Below are 22,988 nucleotides of genomic sequence, written 5' to 3' on the forward strand. Positions count from 1 at the left end.
CAGTTACTTTGTAGCGCTTCATGGTTTTTGCAACTGTACTTGGGGACACTTTCAAAGTTTTCCCAATTTTTCGGACTGACTGACCTTCATTTCTTAAAGTAATGATGGCCACTCGTTTTTCTTTACTTAGCTGCTTTTTTCTTGCCATAATACAAATTCTAACAGTCTATTCAGTAGGACTATCAGCTGTGTATTCACCTGACTTCTGCACAACACAACTGATGGTCCCAACCCCATTTATAAGGCAAGAAATCCCACTTATTAAACCTGACAGGGCACACCTGTGAAGTGAAAACCATTTCCGGTGACTACCTCTTGAAGCTCATCAAGAGAATGCCAAGAGTGTGCAAAGCAGTCATCAAAGCAAAAGGTGGCTACTCTGAAGAACCTAGACTATAAGACATATTTTCAGTCGTTTCACACGTTTTTGTTAAGTATATAATTCCACATGTGTTAATTCATAGTTTTGATGCTTTCAGTGTGAATGTACAATTTTCATAGTCATGAAAATACAGAAAAATCTTTAAATGAGAATGTGTGTCCAAACTTTTGGTCTGTACTATATAATCAAAAGATGTCAGCAGAACATCGGATGGAGTCAGTTTATTATCTGCAATGGAGCAGCTTAACATTGTATGTACCTTTGACATTGCTATGTAGTCCAAACCATCAGAGCAGTTAAAGACCACACACTGCACGGCCAGCGCCTTGGCCAAATCTTTGGTGGTCTCAGTTTTTCCTGTGCCGGCCGGACCTTCTGGAGCTCCACCAAGATTTAGATAAAAAGCACCGATCTACCAATGAAACATGAAAGAACTGGTATGAAATATCAATAATAATTGCTAATAAGTTTCATGCATCATACAAAAGTCAAAAACATTTCTGAGCATAACCCATCACATCATAGCAGAGTCCGCTAGCATCGGTCAGTGAGCGGAGTGATGACCAGGCGTGGGGAGCTGCCCAGGTACTCATAGGCGGACTTCACATTGCAGTTGATGATTCGCACTCTCGCATTCTCATTCTCCCAGTAATAGCGGAGTTGGGCAAGCCACCGGAAGTCTGTTCATGAGAAACTCCTGAGGAATGTAGGAAAAGATAGTCAACCTCTAAGACACTGCAGAATCACAAGGGAGAGTTTCTAAAGGGAAGGCAAATGCACATACATTATAGGACAAAACTCCTAGTCACCGAATTCTGCTTTTTTCATTTAGTCCCATTGCCCACGGTGTATAACATCCGGACTCTCAGCCCCCAGTTTATAAAATCCGGCCTCTCGCCTCCCCCGGTGTATAACATCCACCCCTCGCCCCTAGTTTAGTATAACATCTCTCCCCTCGCCCCCCCCGCCAGTGTATAAAATCCATCCCCTCAACCCCACTGTATAACATCCAACCCCAAGCGCTCCATTGCATAACATCTGGCCCCCAGGGTATAACATCCGGCCCCCAGCCCCGGTGTATAACATCTGTCCCCTCGCTCCCTCCCCCTGGTGTATAACATCCGGCCTCTCGCCCCCCCGGTGTATAATATCCGTCCCTTCGCCCCAGTGTATAATATCCGTCCCCCCGCCCCTGGTGTATAATATCCGTCCCCTCACCCCTGGTGAATAATATCCGTCCCCTCGCACCTGGTGTATAATATCCGTCCCCTCGCCCCTGGTGTATAATATCCGTCCCCTCGCCCCTGGTGTATAATATCCGTCCCCTCGCACCTGGTGTATAATATCCGTCCCCTCGCACCTGGTGTATAATATCCGTCCCCTCGCCCCTGGTGAATAATATCCGTCCCCTCGCCCCTGGTGTATAATATCCGTCCCCTCGCCCCTGGTGTATAATATCCGTCCCCTCGCACCTGGTGTATAATATCCGTCCCCTCGCACCTGGTGTATAATATCCGTCCCCACGCCCCCCGGTGTATAATATCCGTCCCCACGCCCCCCGGTGTATAATATCCGTCCCCTCGCCCCTGGTGTATAATATCCGTCCCCTCACCCCTGGTGTATAATATCCGTCCCCTCGCACCTGGTGTATAATATCCGTCCCCTCACCCCTGGTGTATAATATCCGTCCCCTCGCACCTGGTGTATAATATCCGTTCCCTCGCCCCTGGTGTATAATATCCGTCCCCACGCCCCCCGGTGTATAATATCCGTCCCCTCACCCCGGTATATAATATCCGTCCCCTTGCTCCTCAGTGTATAACATCCAGCCCTCGGACAGTATAACATCTAGCCCCTCGTACCCCTAGGGTATAACATCTGGCCCCTCGGCCTTGTATAACATTAAGACTCTCGCCCCCCACCAGTGTATAACATCAATCCCCACGCCCCCCGGTGTATAACATCCGCCCTCCCATGCGGTGTGCTGTTACTAACATATGACAGAACGGCTGGTGGTGCAGAGCTCTCTGATACCAGCGCGGTCCTGTAATAGGAGCCACCGGGGTAACAAGTCTGGATATTACATTTCTTCCCTCCTAAATCTTCCCCCATCACATGTGAGTGATATTATTAAGGAGTGGAAGGAACTGCAGCAACTCAGGAGACCCCAGAACATTACAGAGCGGGGTCACTGAGTGCTGAGGAGCAGAGGGCAGAACGCTCTCCTGACTCCATAACTGCAGAGTCCAGATCTACTTTGGTAACAACATCACCACAAACACTGCGCCCCCGCCTGGAGCTTTATGGCCGAGCAGCTGCATGCAGCCTTACATCACCAAGCACGATGCCGAGCGTCGGATGGAGTGGTGTGAAGCCGCCACCACAGGACTCTGGAGGAGACCTGTTCTGTGCAGTGACGGATCACACTTCTCTATCTGGCATCTGATGGACGAGTCTGGATTTGGTGAATGCCAGGAGAACGTTACCCTATTAACTGCATTGTGCCCGCTGGGCAGTTTGGTGGTGGAGGTATGGCCTTGTTTTTAGGGGTTGGTCTAGGCCCCTTAGTTCCAGTGAAAAGATATCTTAATGCTTCAGCACAAGACATTTTAAACAATTGTAGCTTCCAACCCTAAGGGAATAGAAGAGCAGAACTGTTTCCCACACGTTCTCAACCTCAACCCCACTAAACACCTTTAGGATGATTAATTAGAACAAATACTGGAGAATGGCAGCATAAATATGTCACCGCCACATAGGGAAGAGCAATGTCAGGCACACATCAATTACATTGCCATATGTCTGCTCAGGCTTAGAATGGCTGACCACTCGGAGAATGACATAATACCTACAAAGAAACCGAACAAAAGGTCATTAAAGGAATTGACATAAAACCCCTTTATTAGTCCATCCATGGTTATAGAACGACACTGCACAGAGGAGAGCACACACACCATTGATAGAAAATATTACAAACCGCACCTAGGCCATCCAAACCACTGACTATAAAGAAGATCAATTGTGGCAATGAGTCATATACAGGGGATGCCGACACATACAGATGCCAAAACATTCCTATATAGGGACCACCATCTCAATATGCAGAAATGACTACTGCCCCATAGACGTCATTGTAAGTACACCCCAAGATTGCTTTACTGTGACAAGATCAATTGTGTCCTATGAAAACTCAAAGAAAAGAGGGGGGAACATAACATAGATATGGAAAGAACATAGGAATATGGTGAAATGTATGAAGGTGCTCGGCATATTGAGCTGTGATATCTGTAGAGGGACGGACTCCATATTAACATCCTGGATATGGATTAGAATAGGAGGCCATAAAAGCCCCTGTAGGTGTAATGTGGAGGGGGCACAATACCTTTCTCCATGTAGTGTATAATAAATAGAACATGGTATTGGAAAGTTTGCTGCCAGCCATGATGTTTGCACAAACCTGTTTCGATCATTTCCCTGACCACGTCACGAGCGTGCCCCTCTATGGTGACGAGAGCCCCCAATGTGCTGCGAGTCTGCTGGGACAATTTGCCTCCTCGCAAATTGCTCCAAATACCCAGATGTACCTCTATAAAACCCTGCTACAAACAGCATGGAAAACTCAATGCAGATGGATTCATTTTATGCTGGTATTATGGGAAATCCCATACAATGTCTTCCCTTATTGGTAGATATGACGAGAGTAGAGATGAGCGAATGGATTTGCAGGACTCTGGTCCAACAGTCCGGTCAGTATTCCACGGCCGCAGGACCGGAGCCCCGTGAACCGGCATCTCCGGCTCCTCTTTTGATGTCGATGTCATAGTTGTGGTGTGAGGCACAAATGACATCACGCCTGGCCGGCTAATCAAAAGAGGAGCCAGGGATGCCGGCATGTAAGAGGCGGTTAGCAAGGCTCCCATCCAACAGCCACAGACTACTAACCTGCTCTCTTAGACCAAGGTCCTGCAAATTTAGTTGCGCATCTCTAGACAAGATGCATGAATCAATGCAAAATCCCAACAATACTATGGAGCCTTTTGGGTACCTTCAAGATATTGAGCCGCTGTACAACTGCAACCCCCAGGAGAAGACCCCTGGGCAAGAACACTACATGGGCTCTTTGCAGTCTAATAACGTACTGTGAAATAAGCTGCTTGCATCTTTGGATGTGAATGTGGGTCCCCTTACCTCTGTTGCACCAATGGTATATCCCCCCCTGGAAACTCCTATAAGCTGCGTCTCTGGGTATGACAGTCTATTAGCAGGAGAACTCATGAAGTCTGTCTATGAATGTATATATATGTATTTCTCCCAGAAAATTATTACAATTACACGTTTTGTTGTTCACATGTTTATTTCATTTGTGTATATTGGAACAACACAAAAAGAAGATATTAGTCAACAATTTTGGTTCTCAAGTCCTCAGACAGTTCTCTTCTCCTCTTTCTGTTCTCCCTGCTTAGTGTGGCACGTAACAACGCAAAGACTGAGTCAACTTTTCCCCTTTGTATCAGGTTTCAGGTGTGATTTTCATATTGCCCGCACCTTTTACTTGCCACAGGTGAGTTTGAACGAGCATCACATGCTTGAAACAAAATTGTTTACCCACAATTTTGGAAAGATGCCAACAATTTTGTCCGACCCATTTATGGGGTTTTGTGTGAAATTATATCCAATTTGCCTTTTTTTGTGTTGTTCCAATACATACAAAGGAAATAAACATGTGTATAACAGAAAATACACATGCAATTTTTTATGGAAAAATACTTCATTTTCTGGAACAACTTCAAGGGTGCCAACACTTCCGGCCATGACTGTTTATAGTGAAGCAACCTTGATCAGTAAAGGAGCTTATGCCGTACCTCCGGGCCACTGCCGATAGCTTCATGCACTTCACTTGTCCAGAACATGAGACACACAGAGCACGACCTGCCCGGCCATTCCCTCACCCAGTCTTTTCTTGCAGTCGCAGGGTATGCCTTTTAAAAAAGAAAGTTAAATTACGTTGACAGAAGCATTTAAGAGAGGGACAACCTTACTAGTATTATCTAGCAAATTCATTTCTACCGATTGCAGGTAGAAGATCTGCTACCTGGCTCTATTGCAAGAGATACATCATCCACAAATCATTCACTGCCGCCAAATAATCTTATACAAATATAAAAGAACTAGATGGTGGCCCGATTCTAATGCATCGGGTATTCTAGAATAGGTATGCGGCCGACCGGGTGCAATCAGCAGAGCTGTGTTTAAATTTGGCGCCAAAATCGCTGATTGGTCGCGTTCGGCAACCGCGACCAATCAGCAAAGCGGTGTTTAAATTTGGCGGCAATATCGATGATTGGTCGCGGGCGGCGGCCGCGACCAATCAGCGAACCGTGTTAGTGAGGACTGGAGAGCGTGTTTAAATTTGGCACCAAAATCGCTGATTAGTCGCGACCAATCAGCCGAGCGGTGTTTAAATTTGGCGCCAATACTGCTGACTGGTCATGGCCGCCGACCGCGACCAATCAGCAGAGCGATGCAGAGTGGGGTTTAAATTCGGCGCCAAAATCACAGATTGGTCGCCGGCCGTGACCAAACAGCAGAGCATTCTTTAAATTTGGTGCCAAAATCGCTGATTGGTCGAGGCCGGCGACAGCGACCAATCAGCAGAGCGTTGTTTAAATTTGGCGCCAATCTCGCTGATTGGTCGCGGCTGGCGGCCGCGACCAATCAGCAGTGCGGTGTTTAAATTTGGCACCAAAATCGCTGATTAGTCGCGGCTGGCGGCTGCGACCAATCAGTAGAGCAGGGTTTAAATTTGGCACCAATAATGCTGATGGGTCTTTGCCGGCGACCGCGACCAATCAGCACAGCGGGGTTTACATTTGGCCCCAATGCTGCTGATTGGTCTCGGCCGGCGACCGTGACCAATCAGCAGAGCGTTGTTTAAATTTGGCACCAAAAACGCAGATTGGTCGCGGCCGGTGGTTGCGACCAATCAGCAGAGTGAGGTTTAAATTTGGCGCCAATACTGCTGACTGGTCACGGCCGACAACCGCGACCAATCAGCAGAGCGTTGTTTAAATTTTGCGCCAATACTGCTGATTGATCTCGGCCAGCGACCGCGATCAATCAGCAGAGCGTTGCTTAAATTTGGCGCCAATCTCGTTGATTGGACGCGTCCGGCGTCCGCGTCCAATCAGCACAGCAGTGTTTAAATGTGGCGGCAAGATCGGTGAATGGTCGTGGCCGCTATTTAAATGTGGCGCCCAAATCGGTGATTGGTTGCGGGCAGCGGACGCGAACAATCAGCAGAGCGGTGTTTAACTTTAGCGCCAAGATCACTGATTGGTCGGGTGTGGAGAGCGCGACCAATCAGCGAATCGTATTGGTGAGGAGCGGGGAGCGGAATCGTATTAGAGAGGACAGGGGAGCGCCCCTGCCTGTGCGGCTACTTCCGCTGCGAGAACCCGGGACATGAGCGGGCGCTCGGAGCAGAAGTATCCCGACCCGCAGCGCCGCTCCCCGGTCCCCCCTTCACACCCTAGCCGCTGATGTCCCCACAGTATCCGCAGGGTGTTACAAAGGTCCGGACATTTGTGTTCAAAATCGCTGATTGGTCGCTGGTGCTGCCCGCGACCAATCACCGATTTGGGCGCCAATTTTAAATATCGGCCGCGACCAATCACCGATCTTGGCTCCACATTTAAACACCGCTGTGCTGATTGGTCGCCGACGCTGGGCGCGACCAATCACCGATTTTGGCGCCACATTTAAATTTAAATAGCGGCCGCGACCAATTGGATGTCAGCGCCGCTCCCCGGTCCTCCCTTCACACCCTAGCCGCATGGATGTCAGCGCCGCTGCCTGTGCGGATAGTTCCGCTGCAAGAACCCGGGACATGAGTGGGCGCTCGCAGCAGAAGTATCCGGACTCGCAGCGCCGCTCCCCGGTCCTCCCTTCACACCCTAGCCACTGATGTCCCCACAGTATCCGCATGGTGCTACAAAGGTCAGGACATCTGTGTTAAAAATCGCTGATTGGTCGCTGGCGCTGGCCGCGACCAATCACCGATCTTGGCGGCAAATTCAAACACCGCTGTGCTGATTGGTCGCCGACGCTGTGCGCGACCAATCACCAATTTTGGCGGCACATTTAAATAGCGTCCGCGACCAATCAGTACAGCGGTGTTTAAATGTTGAGCCAAGATCGGTGATTGGTCGCGGCCGATATTTAAATTTGGCGCCTAAATCGGTGATTGGTCGGCGGCAGCGTCAGCGACCAATCAGCGATTTTTAACACAAATGTCCGGACCTTTGTAACACCATGCGGATACTGTGGGGACATCAGCGGCTAGGGTGTGAAGGGAGGACCGGGGAGCGGCGCTGCGGGTCGGGATACTTCTGCTGCGAGCGCCCGCTCATGTCCCGGGTTCTCGGAGCGGAAGTATCCGCACAGGCAGCGGCGCTGACATCCATGCGGCTAGGGCGTGAAGGGAGCACCGGGGAGCGGCGCTGACATCCAATTGGTCGCGGCCGCTATTTAAATGTGCCGCACAAATCGGTGATTGATCGCCGACTTGGCCCGCAACCAACCACTGATCTTGCGGCCAAAGTTAAACACTACGGTGCTAATTGGTCGCGGATGCTGACAGCGACCAATCACCGATTTGGGCGCCACATTCAAATATCGGCCGCGACCAATCACCGATCTTGGCTCCACATTTAAACACCGCTGTGCTGATTGGTCGCCGACGCTGGGCGCGACCAATCACCGATTTTGGTGCCACATTTAAATAGCGTCCGCGACCAATCCGCACAGCGGTGTTTAAATGTGGAGCCAAGATCGGTGATTGGTCGCGGCCGATATTTGAATGTGGCGCCAAAATCGGTGATTGGTCGCTGTCAGCGTCCGCGACCAATCAGCACCGTAGTGTTTAACTTTTGCGGCAAGATCCGTGATTGGTTGTGGGCCAAGACCGCGACCAATCACCGATTTGTGCGGCACTTTTAAATAGCGTCCGCGACCAATTGGATGTCAGCGCCGCTCCCCGTTCCTCCCTTCACACCCTAGCCGCATGGATGTCAGCGGCGCTGCCTGTGCGGATACTTCCGCTCCGAGAACCCGGGACATGAGCGGGCGTTCGGAGCAGAAGTATCACGACCCGCAGCGCCGCTCCCTGGTCCTCCCTTCACACCCTAGCCGCTGATGTCCCCACCGATCTTGGCTCCACATTTAAACACCGCTGTGCTGATTGGTCGCGGCTGATGTTTAAATTTGGCGCCCAAATCGGTGATTGGTCGCGGGCAGCGCCAGCGACCAATCAGCGATTTTTAACACAAATGTCCGGACCTTTGTAAGACCATGCGGATACAGTGGGGACATCAGCGGCTAGGGTGTTAAGGGAGGACCGGGGAGCGGCGCTGCGAGTCCAGATACTTCTGCTGCGAGCGCCCGCTCATGTCCCGGGTTCTCGGAGCGGAAGTATCCGCACAGGCAGCGCCGCTGACATCCATGCGGCTAGGGTGTGAAGGGAGGACCGGGGAGCGGCGCTGACATCCATGCGGCTAGGGTGTGAAGGGAGGACCGGGGAGCGGCGCTGACATCCATGCGGCTAGGGTGTGAAGGGAGGACCGGGGAGCGGCGCTGACATCCAATTGGTCACGGACGCTATTTAAAAGTGCCGCACAAATCGGTGATTGGTCGCTGTCTTGGCCCGCGACCAATGACTGATCTTGGCGCCAAAGTTAAACACTATTGTGCTGATTGGTCGCGGACGCTGACCGCGACCAATCACCGATTTGGGCGCCAAATTGAAATATCGGCCGCGACCAATCACCGATTTTGGCGCCAAATTTAAATATCGGCCGCGACCAATCACCACAGCGGTGTTTAAATGTGGAGCCAAGATCGGTGATTGGTCGCGGGCAGCGTCGGCGACCAATCAGCACAGCGGTGTTTAAGTTTTGCGCTAAGATCAGTGATTGGTCGGGTCCGAAGACCGCGATCAATCATCGAATCGTCTTGGTGAGGACCGGGGAGCGGCGCTGCCTGTGCGGCTAATTCCGCTGCGAGAACCCGGGACATAGCGGGCGCTCACAGCAGAAGTATCCCGACCCGCAGCGCCGCTCCCCGGTCCTCCCTTCCGCATGGAGGTCAGCGACGCCGGCGGTCCTTCCGCTGCTACCGGCCGGGAGATGAGCGCCTCGCGGCGCTCATCTTCCGGCTGCATCTCCATCCCGCAGATGGGTCCGTCGGTCGGGTTCCTTCTGCTGTTGCCGGCCGGGAGATGAGCGCCTTGCGCCAGTCATCTCCTGGCTGCATCGCCGCTCAGCTCCGTCCCGCAGATGAGCCGCTAACGGCCGCCATCTTTTTTTAGAAATCCCCCGGCGCTGATTGGCCGCTGCCGGACCAATGAGCGATGCGGGTTTTCCTGGACAGACAGACACACAGACAGACAGACAGATGGGATAAGACGATTATATATATAGACTAGATTAGTTCCAATTAATGCTTTTGGTCTGTAGGTAGATCCGTACCATTCGTGACCGAGCAATAACATCATGCACGCTCCTTAACATGACATCTTCCCCTTGGATGAGCCACTTCTCCACGGCCCCCCGAGCCTCGGAGGTGGAGATGGTCTGGATGAGCTCTACGCGTTCCCCCTCGGTGCTGTACATGGCTTTGATGTCCAGGTTAGGAAGGAGCTCCAGCTTTGCTATGCCTTCAAAGCCCTTCTTTAGATGTGGTTGGACCCGCAGAGGATCTTTAGTCTCAGAGAGAATTTCTAGCATTTCATTGTTGTACAGGAAGAAAAAGCTAAAGCGAAAATGCACAATATGATAAAGATGTCATTAAAGTATTGGGTCAGGCGCCATTTGTATTAGTGTCTATGTGAGAAAATAGAAAAGCAAAGCTTTAAAGTAAAGATTCAGTCCCCATACACATTGGATTAAAATAGTTTAAACCTGACGATTGCAGCAGGACCGGCCTACCCACTGATGTGTATGGGGGTCTCCTGACTCTCCCCCGATAGAGGATGTCAGGGCCAGAAGGATCGGGCAGATGGGATTTCAATACCCGGTCTTTTGGTTCTCAGGGGAGATAACCCGCTGCCGGAGGTGTCCAGTACCGACTTTCTCCTCTCTCCCCATTAAAACCACATGACTGTTCAGCAGAATAGGTGGGAGTCAGGAGAAATAGCCAAATAACCATTCAGACCACGGGTATCTCATATGTCATGCGTATGGTTAGCTTAAAGGGGCTATCCAGCTTTGGGAACTTTTTTTTATTTAACTGAAATGTGTATTCCCATCTCCAGGATTCTACCCCAATATGTAGTATGCGTAATAATAATAATATTAGCAAATACCTCCAATTAGAAGTTTAGTATAGTTCTTCTGATTTGTTTTGTTGCTTACCCCATGTGCAGGGCATTGCAGTAGCTTAGGTTACGACCACTAGCAAATAACTGTCACTATATGAGTGGTCGTAACCATGGATACCGAAGCTACTGCAATGCCTTGCACATGGGGAAAGCGACATAGTGAATCAGAAGAACTATACTACACTTCTAATTGGAGGTATTTGCTAATATTATTATTATTACTACGCCTACTACATATTGGGATAGGATCTTGGAGATGGGAATACCCATTTAATTGCGAGTATTTGCGACAATTCAGTTTCATTAAAAATGTTGCACCGTTAGGCTTTTTGTTTCCTGCACATTCAGCTTTGATGTGATCTGTGGTCATAAATCGGCTAAGAGGAGCTGAAAAAAGACAGATTAAAAATAAGTCCAATAGCCAGCGCAACACAGAGCCAATAGAAGGCAAACAGTGCAAAATTATTAATGAAATCCAATTACAAAAATGATTTCAATGCGTTTAAATAAGAAAAAAAAATATTTAAGGAATATATACAATCATTGCAACAAGTGAAAGGACTATACCGTGGGAAAAAAGCCTCTTCTTCTCCAGCCCTTTCATGATTTTATCCAGAAGCACATTGCTGTCCTGAAGTTTCTCCAGAAGTCCGGTCAGAGAAGTGGCGCTTAAAACCTAAAACAAAGTAGATAGCCCATAAGTAAGATTCCATTATATAGTTATAGAGACTGAAAAAAGGTCACATTCATTGACTATTGTGCCAATAGTTTATATTAAAAGAAAAATTAGAACCTATTTGGATAGAAAATAGAAGATGCGGGAGGCTGGAGTCCAGGCAGTGCGGAGCCCCATAACCCGGGATCCTTGTGATGGAAGCATCAGGACACGGACTCTTGGAAAACATCAATCCTGGATGCAAGATGACCGTGCTTTCTTGTATCAGTCCACCATGAAGCATCCATTTACCTTCGGGTCTTTAACGCAATGTTTCATGATCTCTCTCCAGTTTCTGTCCACAGTCTGGAATAAGCGTCCTTCTTCAGGCATTTGCTGCATGATGTCCTCAGAAGAGAAGATTAAAGCCACTGGGTCGGCACCTTCAGCCATTCATCAATGGTTTCCTGGATCCTTATCAGTCGTTCCTCCCATTGCTTAAAGGAGGAGAACAAAAAGTTAATTACACATAAAATGAAAAGGATAGAAAAAAAATGCTATCATTTTAGAAGATAAATTATCAATGGATATGAATTCTGAATTGTTGGACATTTGTAGGGAAAGTTTGGCGAGACTCCTTGATACCATCCCCTTTACATGTAAGCTGGAGCCGCATGTAACTTTAGCCTCGGAGATCCTAATGAAACCTTAGCTTCTGCTAATAAGCAAGTGAAGATTTTAAGCTGAGTGACAACATTTACTGTGGGTGGGAACTCCTTAATCCCTTCAGGACCGGATAATTTTTTGTTTTGCATTTTTTCCTTCCCTTCTTCAAAAAGCCATACATTTTTTAATTTTTCCATTGATATAGCTGCAAGAGGCTATGTAATGTGCTGTAGCTTAACCCCTTCCCAACATATGACATACTGTTAAGCCATATGCCATGTTCCTGCAGATGTGCAAAATTTGGACCTGGGCCCCCACCAGCATGTTGGTCAGATGTATGGGCCCTTGTAGCATTCTAGATCCGATAATGATGCGCGTGTTCGTCCCTGCCTTGGATGTTTCCCATTGTAGCCCCATCCTATAATAATGTCTCTCATTCTAGGCCCCTTCCTGGTATAATGTTCCCCATCCTGCGCCCCTTCCTGTTATAATATCCCCGATCCTGGGCCTCTTCCTGTTATAATATCCACCTTCTGTGTATAATACCCCCCATCCTGAGCCCCTTTCAGCAATAACGTCCCAATCCTGGGCTCCTTCCTGGTATAATGTCCTTGGTCCTGGGCCTCTTACTGTAATAATGTCCCCCATCCTGGCCCCTTCCTGTAACAATGTCCCCAATCCTGGTACAATGTCCCCCATCCTATAACAATGTCCTCCATCCTGGTATCCTGTCCCCCATCCTAGGCCCCATTCTGGTATAATGACCTCCATCCTTGTGCCCTTCCTGGTGTAATGTCCTTCATCCTGGCCCATGTCATGGTATAATGACCCCCATTCTGGTATAATGCTCCCTATCCTGGGCCCTTTCCTTGTATAATGTTCCCCATCCTGGGCCCCTTCTTTATATAATGCTCCCCATCCTGGGCCCCTTCCTTGTCTAATTCTCCCCACCCTGAGCCCCTTCCTTGTCTAATGCTCCCCATCCTTGGCCCTTTCCTGGTATAATGTTCTGTTGTTCTTTTGTAATACATTAAATAAACAAAAATAAATGATTCTTCTTACCTTCCTGCGCTCCCACGACATGCGGCGTCTTCTTCTGTAGCTGATTTCAGTGTGCCGGCAAGGGCAGCGCATGACGTCACTTCCATGCGTCGCTCGTGACTGGCACGCCGACATCAGCTACTGGCCTTTGATTGGCTGGCGGCATGCATTGCAGCTCAGGGACCCGGCATGTCCCTGCGCAGCAATATACTTCAGCCGAATGTGCGTCCTCAGACTGTGGAAGTGCCATACATATATGAGATGGGAATACCACTCTGCCACTGTGCGTTCCTTTATGCACTTTACCCTCCTTTTTGGCACTCTTTGTGGTAAGAGACTACCTTAAAAAATGTTTTATGTGACATGTATCTGATTATTTGTGGGCAGGAGCATTATTTAGATGGATACCTGATGCATATGGCAAGTGTAAATCCAATGACTATGGAATACTTATGGATTACTTTTTGATATATTATTACACTCATTGGATTGTCTTGATATACTAACCTTATGCTATATTATCTATATTGCTCATGTCCCACTGTGACCATATGCGTGACCATATATGTATACTTTGTAACATATCTTGCTACATTGGTAATCTAATTAGTGTCTTTATACTATCCGTATTATGTCATTTCTCTTTTTACTATGTACGTTTTTTAACTTGATGGAATAAAAATTTATATTTTTTACGCCAATTAACTCTTTCTTCTCCTATGTACCCATGTGTTTCATGAGTTGGCTCAGTTTGGCAAATCTGGGATATATTTCCCCCCGGATATGCCAACTTTACCCCTATAGGGTCTATTTAGTTGTATCACTCTGAGTCTATGTCTGATCCAGAGATACAATAATGAACATGAATCCTTATATATCACGGATCTTGCAGCCGCCTTTACCTGCTTGGACATAAGTGTTACATAGTTACATAGTTTAAAAGGCCGAAAAAAGACAAGCGTCCATCCAGTTCAGCCTATTTCTTGTGCACTGCAGCTATTCCGCAGCGTTGATCCAGGGGAAGGCAAAAAAAAAACATGCGGTATAGGCCAATTTACATCATTGAGGAAAAATTCACTTCCCGACTCCAATCTGGCAGTCAGATTAAATCCCTGGATTAATTAACTATCACTAAGCATAAGACGTAATTTTATTGTTCTCAAGAAAGGCGTCCAGTCCTCTCTTGAACTCATTAAGTGAGTTGGACATCACCACTTCCTCTCCCAGAGAGTTCCAGAGTCTCACGGCTCTGACCGTAAAGAATCCCCTTCTATGCTGGTGCAGGAACCTCCTTTCCTCCAGACGCATAGTGTGCCCCCTCATCTTTGTCACCATCCTTGGTATAAACAGGTCATGGGAGAGATCTCTGTACAGCCCCCTGATGTATTTATACATGTTTATGAGGTCTCCCCTAAGCCTTCTCTTTTCCAACGTAAATAGGCCTAATTTGGACAACCTCTCTGGGTATTCTAGTCCCTCCATTCCCTTTATTACCTTAGTCGCCCTCCTTTGTACCCTCTCTAGCTCCAATATGTCTTTCCTGAGCACCGGAGCCCAGAACTGTGCACAATATTCTAAGTGCGGCCTTACCAGCGCTTTATACAGAGGAAGAACAATGTTCTCATCATATGCCCCTATTCCTCTTCTGATGCATGCCATGACTCTATTTGCCTTCGCAGCTGCTGCCTGACACTGGGCACTCCAATTTAATTTGCTGTTAACCAAGACGCCCAGGTCCTTCTCCATGTCAGATTTCCCCAACGGTTTCCCATTTAATATGTATGGGTGACTGCTGTTTTTCTTTCCCATGTGCATGACCTTACATTTATCGGCATTGAACCCCATTTGCCATTTTTTGGCCCAACTCCCCAATTTATCTAAATCCTCCTGTAGCTGTGCCCTATCCTCATCTGCATTAACTACTTTACAAAGTTTAGTATCATCTGCAAATATTGCTATTTTACTATGCAACCCTTCCACTAGATCATTAATAAATATATTAAATAATATAGGGCCCAAGACAGACCCTTGAGGCACCCCGCTAGTCGAGACGCAGTTATAAAAGGAATCCAATTTGTCCGCATTAATCAACTGCAGGGCATCTTGATTGGCAAATAGATTGATCACTTTGGGGTACCAAGTGTTCAGCAACTTTTCTTCTGTCTTGGCACAAGCCAAGGATACGCTGTTCCTCAGGGATTCACATTCTACAGGACCCCTGGACCTGACAAAGATTAAAGATTATATACAGTATACATATATATACACACATATACAGTATACATATATACACACCCATATACAGTATACATATACACACACATATACAGTATACATATATACACACATATACAGTATACATATATATACACACCCATATACAGTATACATATATATACACACATATACAGTATACATATATACACACATATACAGTATATATATATACACCCATATACAGTATACATATATATACACACATATACCAGTATACATATATATACACACATACAGTATATATATATATATATACACACTTATACAGTATACATATATACACACCCAGTATACAGTATATATATATATACACACCCATATACAGTATATATATATATATATACACACCCATATACAGTATACATATATACACATATATACAGTATACATATATACACACATATACAGTATACATATATATACACATATACAGTATACATATATACACCCATATACAGTATACATATATACACACATATACAGTATACATATATACACACATACAGTATATATATATATATATATATACACACTTATACAGTATACATATATACACACCCAGTATACAGTATATATATATACACACCCATATACAGTATATATATATATATACACACCCATATACAGTATACATATATACACACATATACAGTATACATATACACACATATACAGTATACATATATACACCCATATACAGTATACATATATACACACATATACCAGTATACATATATATACACACATACAGTATATATATATATATATACACACTTATACAGTATACATATATACACACCCAGTATACAGTATATATATATACACACCCATATACAGTATATATATAAATATACACACCCATATACAGTATACATATATACACACATATACAGTATACATATATACACACATATACAGTATACATATATACACATATATACACACATATACACACACATACCAGTATACATATATATATACACACGCCCATATACAGTATACAGTGCTGGCCAAAAGTATTGGCACCCCTGCAATTCTGTCAGATAATGCTCAATTTCTTCCTGAAAATGATTGCAATCATAAATTCTTTGGTATTATTCTCTTCATTTAATTTGTCTTCAATGAAAAAAACACAAAAAGAATTGTCCTAAAGCCAGATTGGATATAATTCCACACCAAACCTAAAAAAGGGGGTGGACAAAAGTATTGGCACTGTTTGAAAAATCATGTGATGCTTCTCTAATTCGTGTAATTAACAGCACCTGTAACTTACCTGTGGCACCTAACAGGTGTTGGCAATAGCTAAATCACACTTGCAGCCAGTTAACATGGATTAAAGTTGACTCAGCCTCTGTCCTGTGTCCTTGTGTGTACCACATTGAGCATGGAGAAAAGAAAGAAGACCAAAGAATTGTCTGAGGACTTGTGAAACCAAATTGTGAGGAAGCATGAGCAATCTGAAGGCTACAAGTCCGTCTCCAAAGACCTGAATGTTCCTGTGTCTTCTGTGCGCAGTGTTATCAAGAAGTGTAAAGCCCATGGCACTGTGGCTAACCTCCCTACATGTGGACGGAAAAAAAAATTGACGAGAGATTTCAACGCAAGATTGTGTGGATGGTGGATAAAGAACCTCGACTAACATCCAAACAAGTTCAAGCTGCCCTGCAGTCCGAGGGTACAGCAGTGTCAACCCATACTATCCGTTGGCGTCTGAATGAAAAGGGACTGTATGGTAGGATACCCAGGAAGACCCCACTTCTTACCCCAAGACATAAAAAAGCCAGGCTGGAGTTTGCCAAAACTTACCTGAGAAAGCCTAAAACGTTTTGGAAGAATGTTCTCTGGTCAGATGAGACAAAAGTCGAGCTTTTTGGGAAAAAGCATCAACATAGAGTGTACAGGAAAAAAAAAGAGGCATTCAAAGAAAAGAACACGGTCCCTACAGTCAAACATGGCGGAGGTTCCCTGATGTTTTGGGGTTGCTTTGCTGCCTCTGGCACTGGACTGCTTGACCGTGTGCATGGCATTATGAAGTCTGAAGACTACCAACAAATTTTGCAGCATAATGTAGGGCCCAGTGTGAGAAACCTGGGTTTCCCTCAGAGGTCATGGGTCTTCCAGCAGGACAATGACCCAAAACACACTTCCAAAAGCACTATAAAATGGTTTTAGAGAAAGCACTGGAGACTTCTAAGGTGGCCAGCAATGAGTCCAGACCTGAATCCCATAGAACACCTGTGGAGAGATCGCAAAATGGCAGTTTGGAGAAGGCTCCCTTCAAATATCAGGGACCTGGAGCAGTTTGAAGTGACCGCGGGCAAGGCCGCGCATTGGTATCTATGATCTGGCCCAGCAAGATCCCCACACACAGACTCTATCTTGACAACCGTATCTTTACTCGCATACATTTTTAACACAGCAAAGAAAAAAAAACAATAAATGACAACCGTAAATATGCACAGTAATAACGTGTACTGATAAGCTGACCCTCACTGTCCCTACTCACACGTTACCAGTCCTTTACTCCAGAAGGATGTGTCCCCCGTCGCAGGCCTGTCTGTCTTTGCAGGAAGGCGTCCCAGCCGGAAAAAAAACAGGAACAGCAGAATTCGCGGAAACAAAGGAAGGGATACTTCGGCCTCTCGCCAGAGGTCCCGCTTACAGTCTCTCTGATCCGGATAGAAGCTCTGGTGGGTCCCCTTATGTAGTCCACACTCCAGTAGCAGGGAGTGTAACAGCTGAATCCTTCAGCAGTGCAGGAGCTGGGGAAGGCTCCGAGGATATGGTGTCAGATAGAAGAAATCACGTTGAGAGTCTCTCCTGCGCCACACACGAGGGCCTGCACACCGTCCTGGCTCTTTTCACAGACCACAGCAGACTCTACGCGCGCTTTTTCCTGCTTCCCACTTTGGTCACATGACTCTCTGGGGCGGGACACAGGAGGCTCAGTCTTTTTCTCTGTCATCACACCCTGCGCAGGTGCAACCTCTGGCCACAAGGTGGCAACATCATCCTGTGTAATCACTTCTGTAACAGGCTCTATATCAATTATCACAGAACAGCCAGAGACGGCCAGCTCACTACAAGTTTGCCAAAGAAGAATGGTCTACAATTCCAGCAGAGCATTGTAAGAAACTCACTGATGGTTACCGGAAGCGGTTGTTCGCAGTTATTTTGGCTAAAGGTTGTGCAACCAAGTATTAGGCTGAGGGTGCCAATACTTTTGTCCGGCCCATTTTTGGAGTTTTGTGTGAAATGATCAATGATTTTATTTTTGCTTCATTCTCTTTTGTGTTTTTCCTTGCAAGCAAATTAAATGAAGATAATAAGACCAAAGAATTTGTGTATACAGTATACATATACACACATCTACAGTATACATATATATACACCTATATACAGTATACATATATACACACCCATATACAGTATACATATATACACAGTATAGATATACACACACATATACAGTATACATATATATACACACACATACAGTATACATATATACACACCCATATACAGTATACATATACACACCCATATACAGTATACATATATACACACCCATATACAGTATACATATATATATACATACAGTATGCATATACACATATACAGTATACATATATATATATACATACATATAGAGTACCCTCTGTCTGAAGCCTTTATAGTCTGCGCTAGTGCGACACGCCTGCACAGTCTGGCTCCAGACTGAAGAACGCATGGAGCCGTTACAGGTAAGAGGAGTGTATGGTGCTGGAGATCACGGTATGCGTATACACTGAACACATACCGCGATCTCTGGTGCCATACTTACATACTTACCTGACCGGGATGAGCGTTACCGCGGCGCTTCTGTTCGGTCCGGAGTCCGGGGGAAGAGGGAGGCATTGAAATCGGCACATGCGCATAGCGCTATCCGGCGCCATTTTACTGAAGACACATTTGCAATGTGTCTTCAGCAAAATGGAGCCGGACAGCGTGGTATGGGCACACGCGTACTTCGGCGCCGCACTCCTCCCCCGGCCTCCAGCAGAACGGGAAACAGCGCTGGAGCACAGGGAAGAAAGGTGAGTATAAGTGTTTATTTTCTTGTATGTGTGTGTAGCATGATAGGGATGAGGGGTGCCATACATACCAGGATTGGGGGGTGAGGGGTGCCATACATACCAGGATTGGGGGGTGAGAGGACCATACATACCAGGATTGGTGGGTGAGGGGACTATCCATACCAGGATTGGGGGGTGAGGGGTGCCATGCATACCAGGATTGGGGGGTAAGGGGACCATGCATAACAGGATTGGGGGTGAGGGGACCATGCATAACAGGATTGGGGGTGAGGGGTGCCATGCATAACAGGATTGGGGGTGAGGGGTACCATGCATACCAGGATTGGGGATGTGAGGGGGTACCATAGATACCAGAATAGGGATGAGGGGGTACCATGCATACCAGGATTGGGGGTGAGGGGTACCATGTATACCAGAATTGGGGGGTGAGGGGACCATGCATACCAGGATTGGGGGTGAGGGGTGCCATGTATACCAGAATTGGGGGGCGGGACCATGCATACCAGGATTGGGGATGAGGGGTGCCATGCATACCAGGATTGGGGAATGAGGGGTGCCATGCATACCAGGATTGGGGAATGAGGGGTGCCATGCATACCAGGATTGGGGAATGAGGGGTGCCATGCATACCAGGATTGGGGAATGAGGGGTGCCAAGTATACCAGGATTGGGGGTGAGGGGTGGCATGCATACCAGGATTGGGGGGTGAGGGGTGCCATGTATACCAGGATTGGGAGGTGAGGGGACCATGCATACCAGGATTGGGGAATGAGGTGTGCCATGCATACTAGGATTGGGGGGTGAGGGGACCATACATACCATGATTGGGGGGTGAGGTGTGCCATGCATACTAGGATTGGGGGGTGAGGGGACCATACATACCATGATTGGGGGGGTGAGGTGTGCCATGCATACCAGGGTTGGGGGGTGAGGGGACCATACATACCATGATTGGGGAATGAGGTGTGCCATGTATACCAGTATTCGGGGGTGAGGGGTGCCATGCATACCAGGATTGGAGAATGAGGGGTGCCATGTATACCAGGATTAGGGGGTGAGGGGACCATGCATACCAGGATTGGGGGGTGAGGGGACCATGCATACCAGGATTGGGGGGTGAGGGGACCATGCATACCAGGATTGGGGGGTGAGGGGACCATGCATACCAGGATTGGGGGGTGATGGGTGCCATGTATACCAGGATTGGGGAATGAGGGGTGCCATGCATACCAGGATTGGGGAATGAGGGGTGCCATGCATACCAGGATTGGGGAATGAGGGGTGCCATGTATACCAGGATTGGGGGTGAGGGGTGCCATGCATACCAGGATTGGGGGGTGAGGGGTGCCATGTATACCAGGATTGGGAGGTGAGGGGACCATGCATACCAGGATTGGGGAATGAGGTGTGCCATGCATACTAGGATTGGGGGGTGAGGGGACCATACATACCATGATTGGGGGGTGAGGTGTGCCATGCATACCAGGGTTGGGGGGTGAGGGGACCATACATACCATGATTGGGGAATGAGGTGTGCCATGTATACCAGGATTGGGGGGTGGAGGGACCATGCATACCAGGATTAGGGGGTGAGGGGTGCCATGCATACCAGGATTAGGGGGTGAGGGGTGCCATGCATACCACAAGAGGATGGGGGCAGCACAAATACCAGGATGGGAGACCATATACCAATAAAAATGCTCGCCACCCGGGCGTAGAACGGGTTCAATAGCTAGTACATATATACACGCATATATACAGTAATACAGCATATACATACACATATATACTGTATATACACACACACACACGCACATATATATATCTGGCGACAGGGCCCCGCTGCGTCCTCTGTGTCTCTGTACAGATATAAGTGTAACACGTACTGGATCCAGCACAGGTGACAGTCTGCCATAGAGCTGACGTGCAGTACATACACTGTGTTATAGGGGGCGCTCACCTGTGCGGACCCCGCGCTCCGGCCGCTACTTCTCTGCTCATATAAGGTCTCTCTTTCTGCCATTAAATAATTCGGTTGTCATGGCAGCGGGGGCGGGGCGTTGGTAGGGGGCGTGTCTGGTATAGGGCAGATTGGGGCGGGGCTGTCATGCAGTGCTTGTCTCATCGCTGTAATTTCCTGCTGATGCCACCTGGTGGACAGCATTGGTCAGTACGCGCTGAGAATGCTCACATGGTGGGGGAGGGGCAGCTTATATATGTATATACACAGTCACAATGCAGTTAGGGTTATGTTCACACAGTGTTTTTTTAAACGATTTTTCCACATTATAAAACTCAGAGTTGTCAGGAAAAGCATTGCCTGTATTTTTGATGTATGCCTCACACTAAATACATTTTTGAAGATTTTTTTTTAATCTTCCATCCTATACTCGGGCACTGGCTGTATATTGTTGAGGCCCCGGGACTTGCTTAGATCCGCTGGGTGGCATTGCCAGCTACATTGCAGTAAATGGGTGACCTGAAATCCCACATTCATCCTGTGACCAGTTAGGGACTGTTTTTTCTTAAAGAAGGGGCTCGTGTTATTAATCCCAGACAATCCATTAATGGAGTTTCCAGTAGTATAATAATGATGATTTATCCTGGGGGTGGGTTATCAATATCAGATCGGTGGGCTCCGACACGCGGCACTGGCTCTACCCATCACTTGTTTGCAACGCTCAGATGTAAATAGTTTGAAGATCTGAACATCACTGCTCCATTCACTGTACTGCGGGTCCTGCAGATCAGCTAATATTCATGTAATAGGAGCTGATCTGCAGCACCAGGGAGCGGCCACTACACAGTGACCAGAGCTGTGATGTTCAGCTCCTCAACACCAGGGGCGGAACTACCGCCCGTGCAGCCGGTTCATTGAACGGGGGCCCCGAGGGAGAGGGGGCCCCTCCAGCCTCCAGCAGGGCCGCCATCAGGGCATGACTGCCCTGACTCCAGTATGGGGCCCGGCCGGTAGGGGCCCCCTCGGGGGCCCCCCTCTTGTGCGTCTCTCTCCTCATGGGGCCCCCGGCCCCATGCTATGCACCGGGTCCGGGACATTTCAGCGCTGAGCTGCGCTGTTGCAGCAGCGCCTTCATAATTCCCCTGACTTCCGGTCATGTGACGGCGCCGTCACATGGCCGGAAGTCAGGAGAACCTGCTGTCAGCGATTTAGACGAGCGCCAGGATTCTGCAGGGATCGCATGGGGGTAAGTATAACAAGTTTTATTTTTTTTAAAATACAATTAACTAGGAGTGGAGAGATGGGAGATGCACATGTGTGTGTGTGTGTGTGTGTGTGTGTGGGGGGGGGGGAAAGGGGGGGGAGATGGGAGATGCACATGTGTGTGTGTGGGGGGGGAGATGGGAGATGCACATGTGTGTGGGGGGGGGATGGGAGATGCACATGTGTGTGTGGGGGGGGAGATGGGAGATGCACATGTGTGTGTGTGGGGGGGGATGGAGATGCACATGTGTGTGGGGGGGGAGATGGGAGATGCACATGTGTGTGGGGGGGGG

The 22,988-nt window shown here is 47.6% G+C and overlaps 1 protein-coding gene across 1 annotated transcript; it reads right to left on the reverse strand.

Annotated features, from left to right (window-relative positions):
* Positions 1-493: 493 nt before the first annotated feature.
* On the reverse strand, positions 494-21,514 carry LOC141242783 (dynein axonemal heavy chain 12-like). Its single transcript, XM_073668866.1, has 6 exons — positions 21,433-21,514; positions 11,725-11,909; positions 11,325-11,433; positions 9,907-10,189; positions 5,245-5,361; positions 494-1,079 (listed from the first exon to the last, which is right to left on the reverse strand). Exons 4-6 carry the CDS (start codon positions 10,162-10,164, stop codon positions 1,020-1,022), a joined length of 435 nt encoding a protein of 144 aa, XP_073524967.1. The 5' UTR covers positions 10,165-10,189; positions 11,325-11,433; positions 11,725-11,909; positions 21,433-21,514; the 3' UTR covers positions 494-1,019.
* Between the last annotated feature and the right edge of the window lie 1,474 nt (positions 21,515-22,988).

This window comes from Phyllobates terribilis, unplaced genomic scaffold (assembly GCF_046119375.1).
Source record: "Phyllobates terribilis strain yellow unplaced genomic scaffold, ASM4611937v1 Scaffold_1075__1_contigs__length_432475, whole genome shotgun sequence".
NCBI classification, from domain to species: Eukaryota; Metazoa; Chordata; class Amphibia; order Anura; family Dendrobatidae; genus Phyllobates; species Phyllobates terribilis.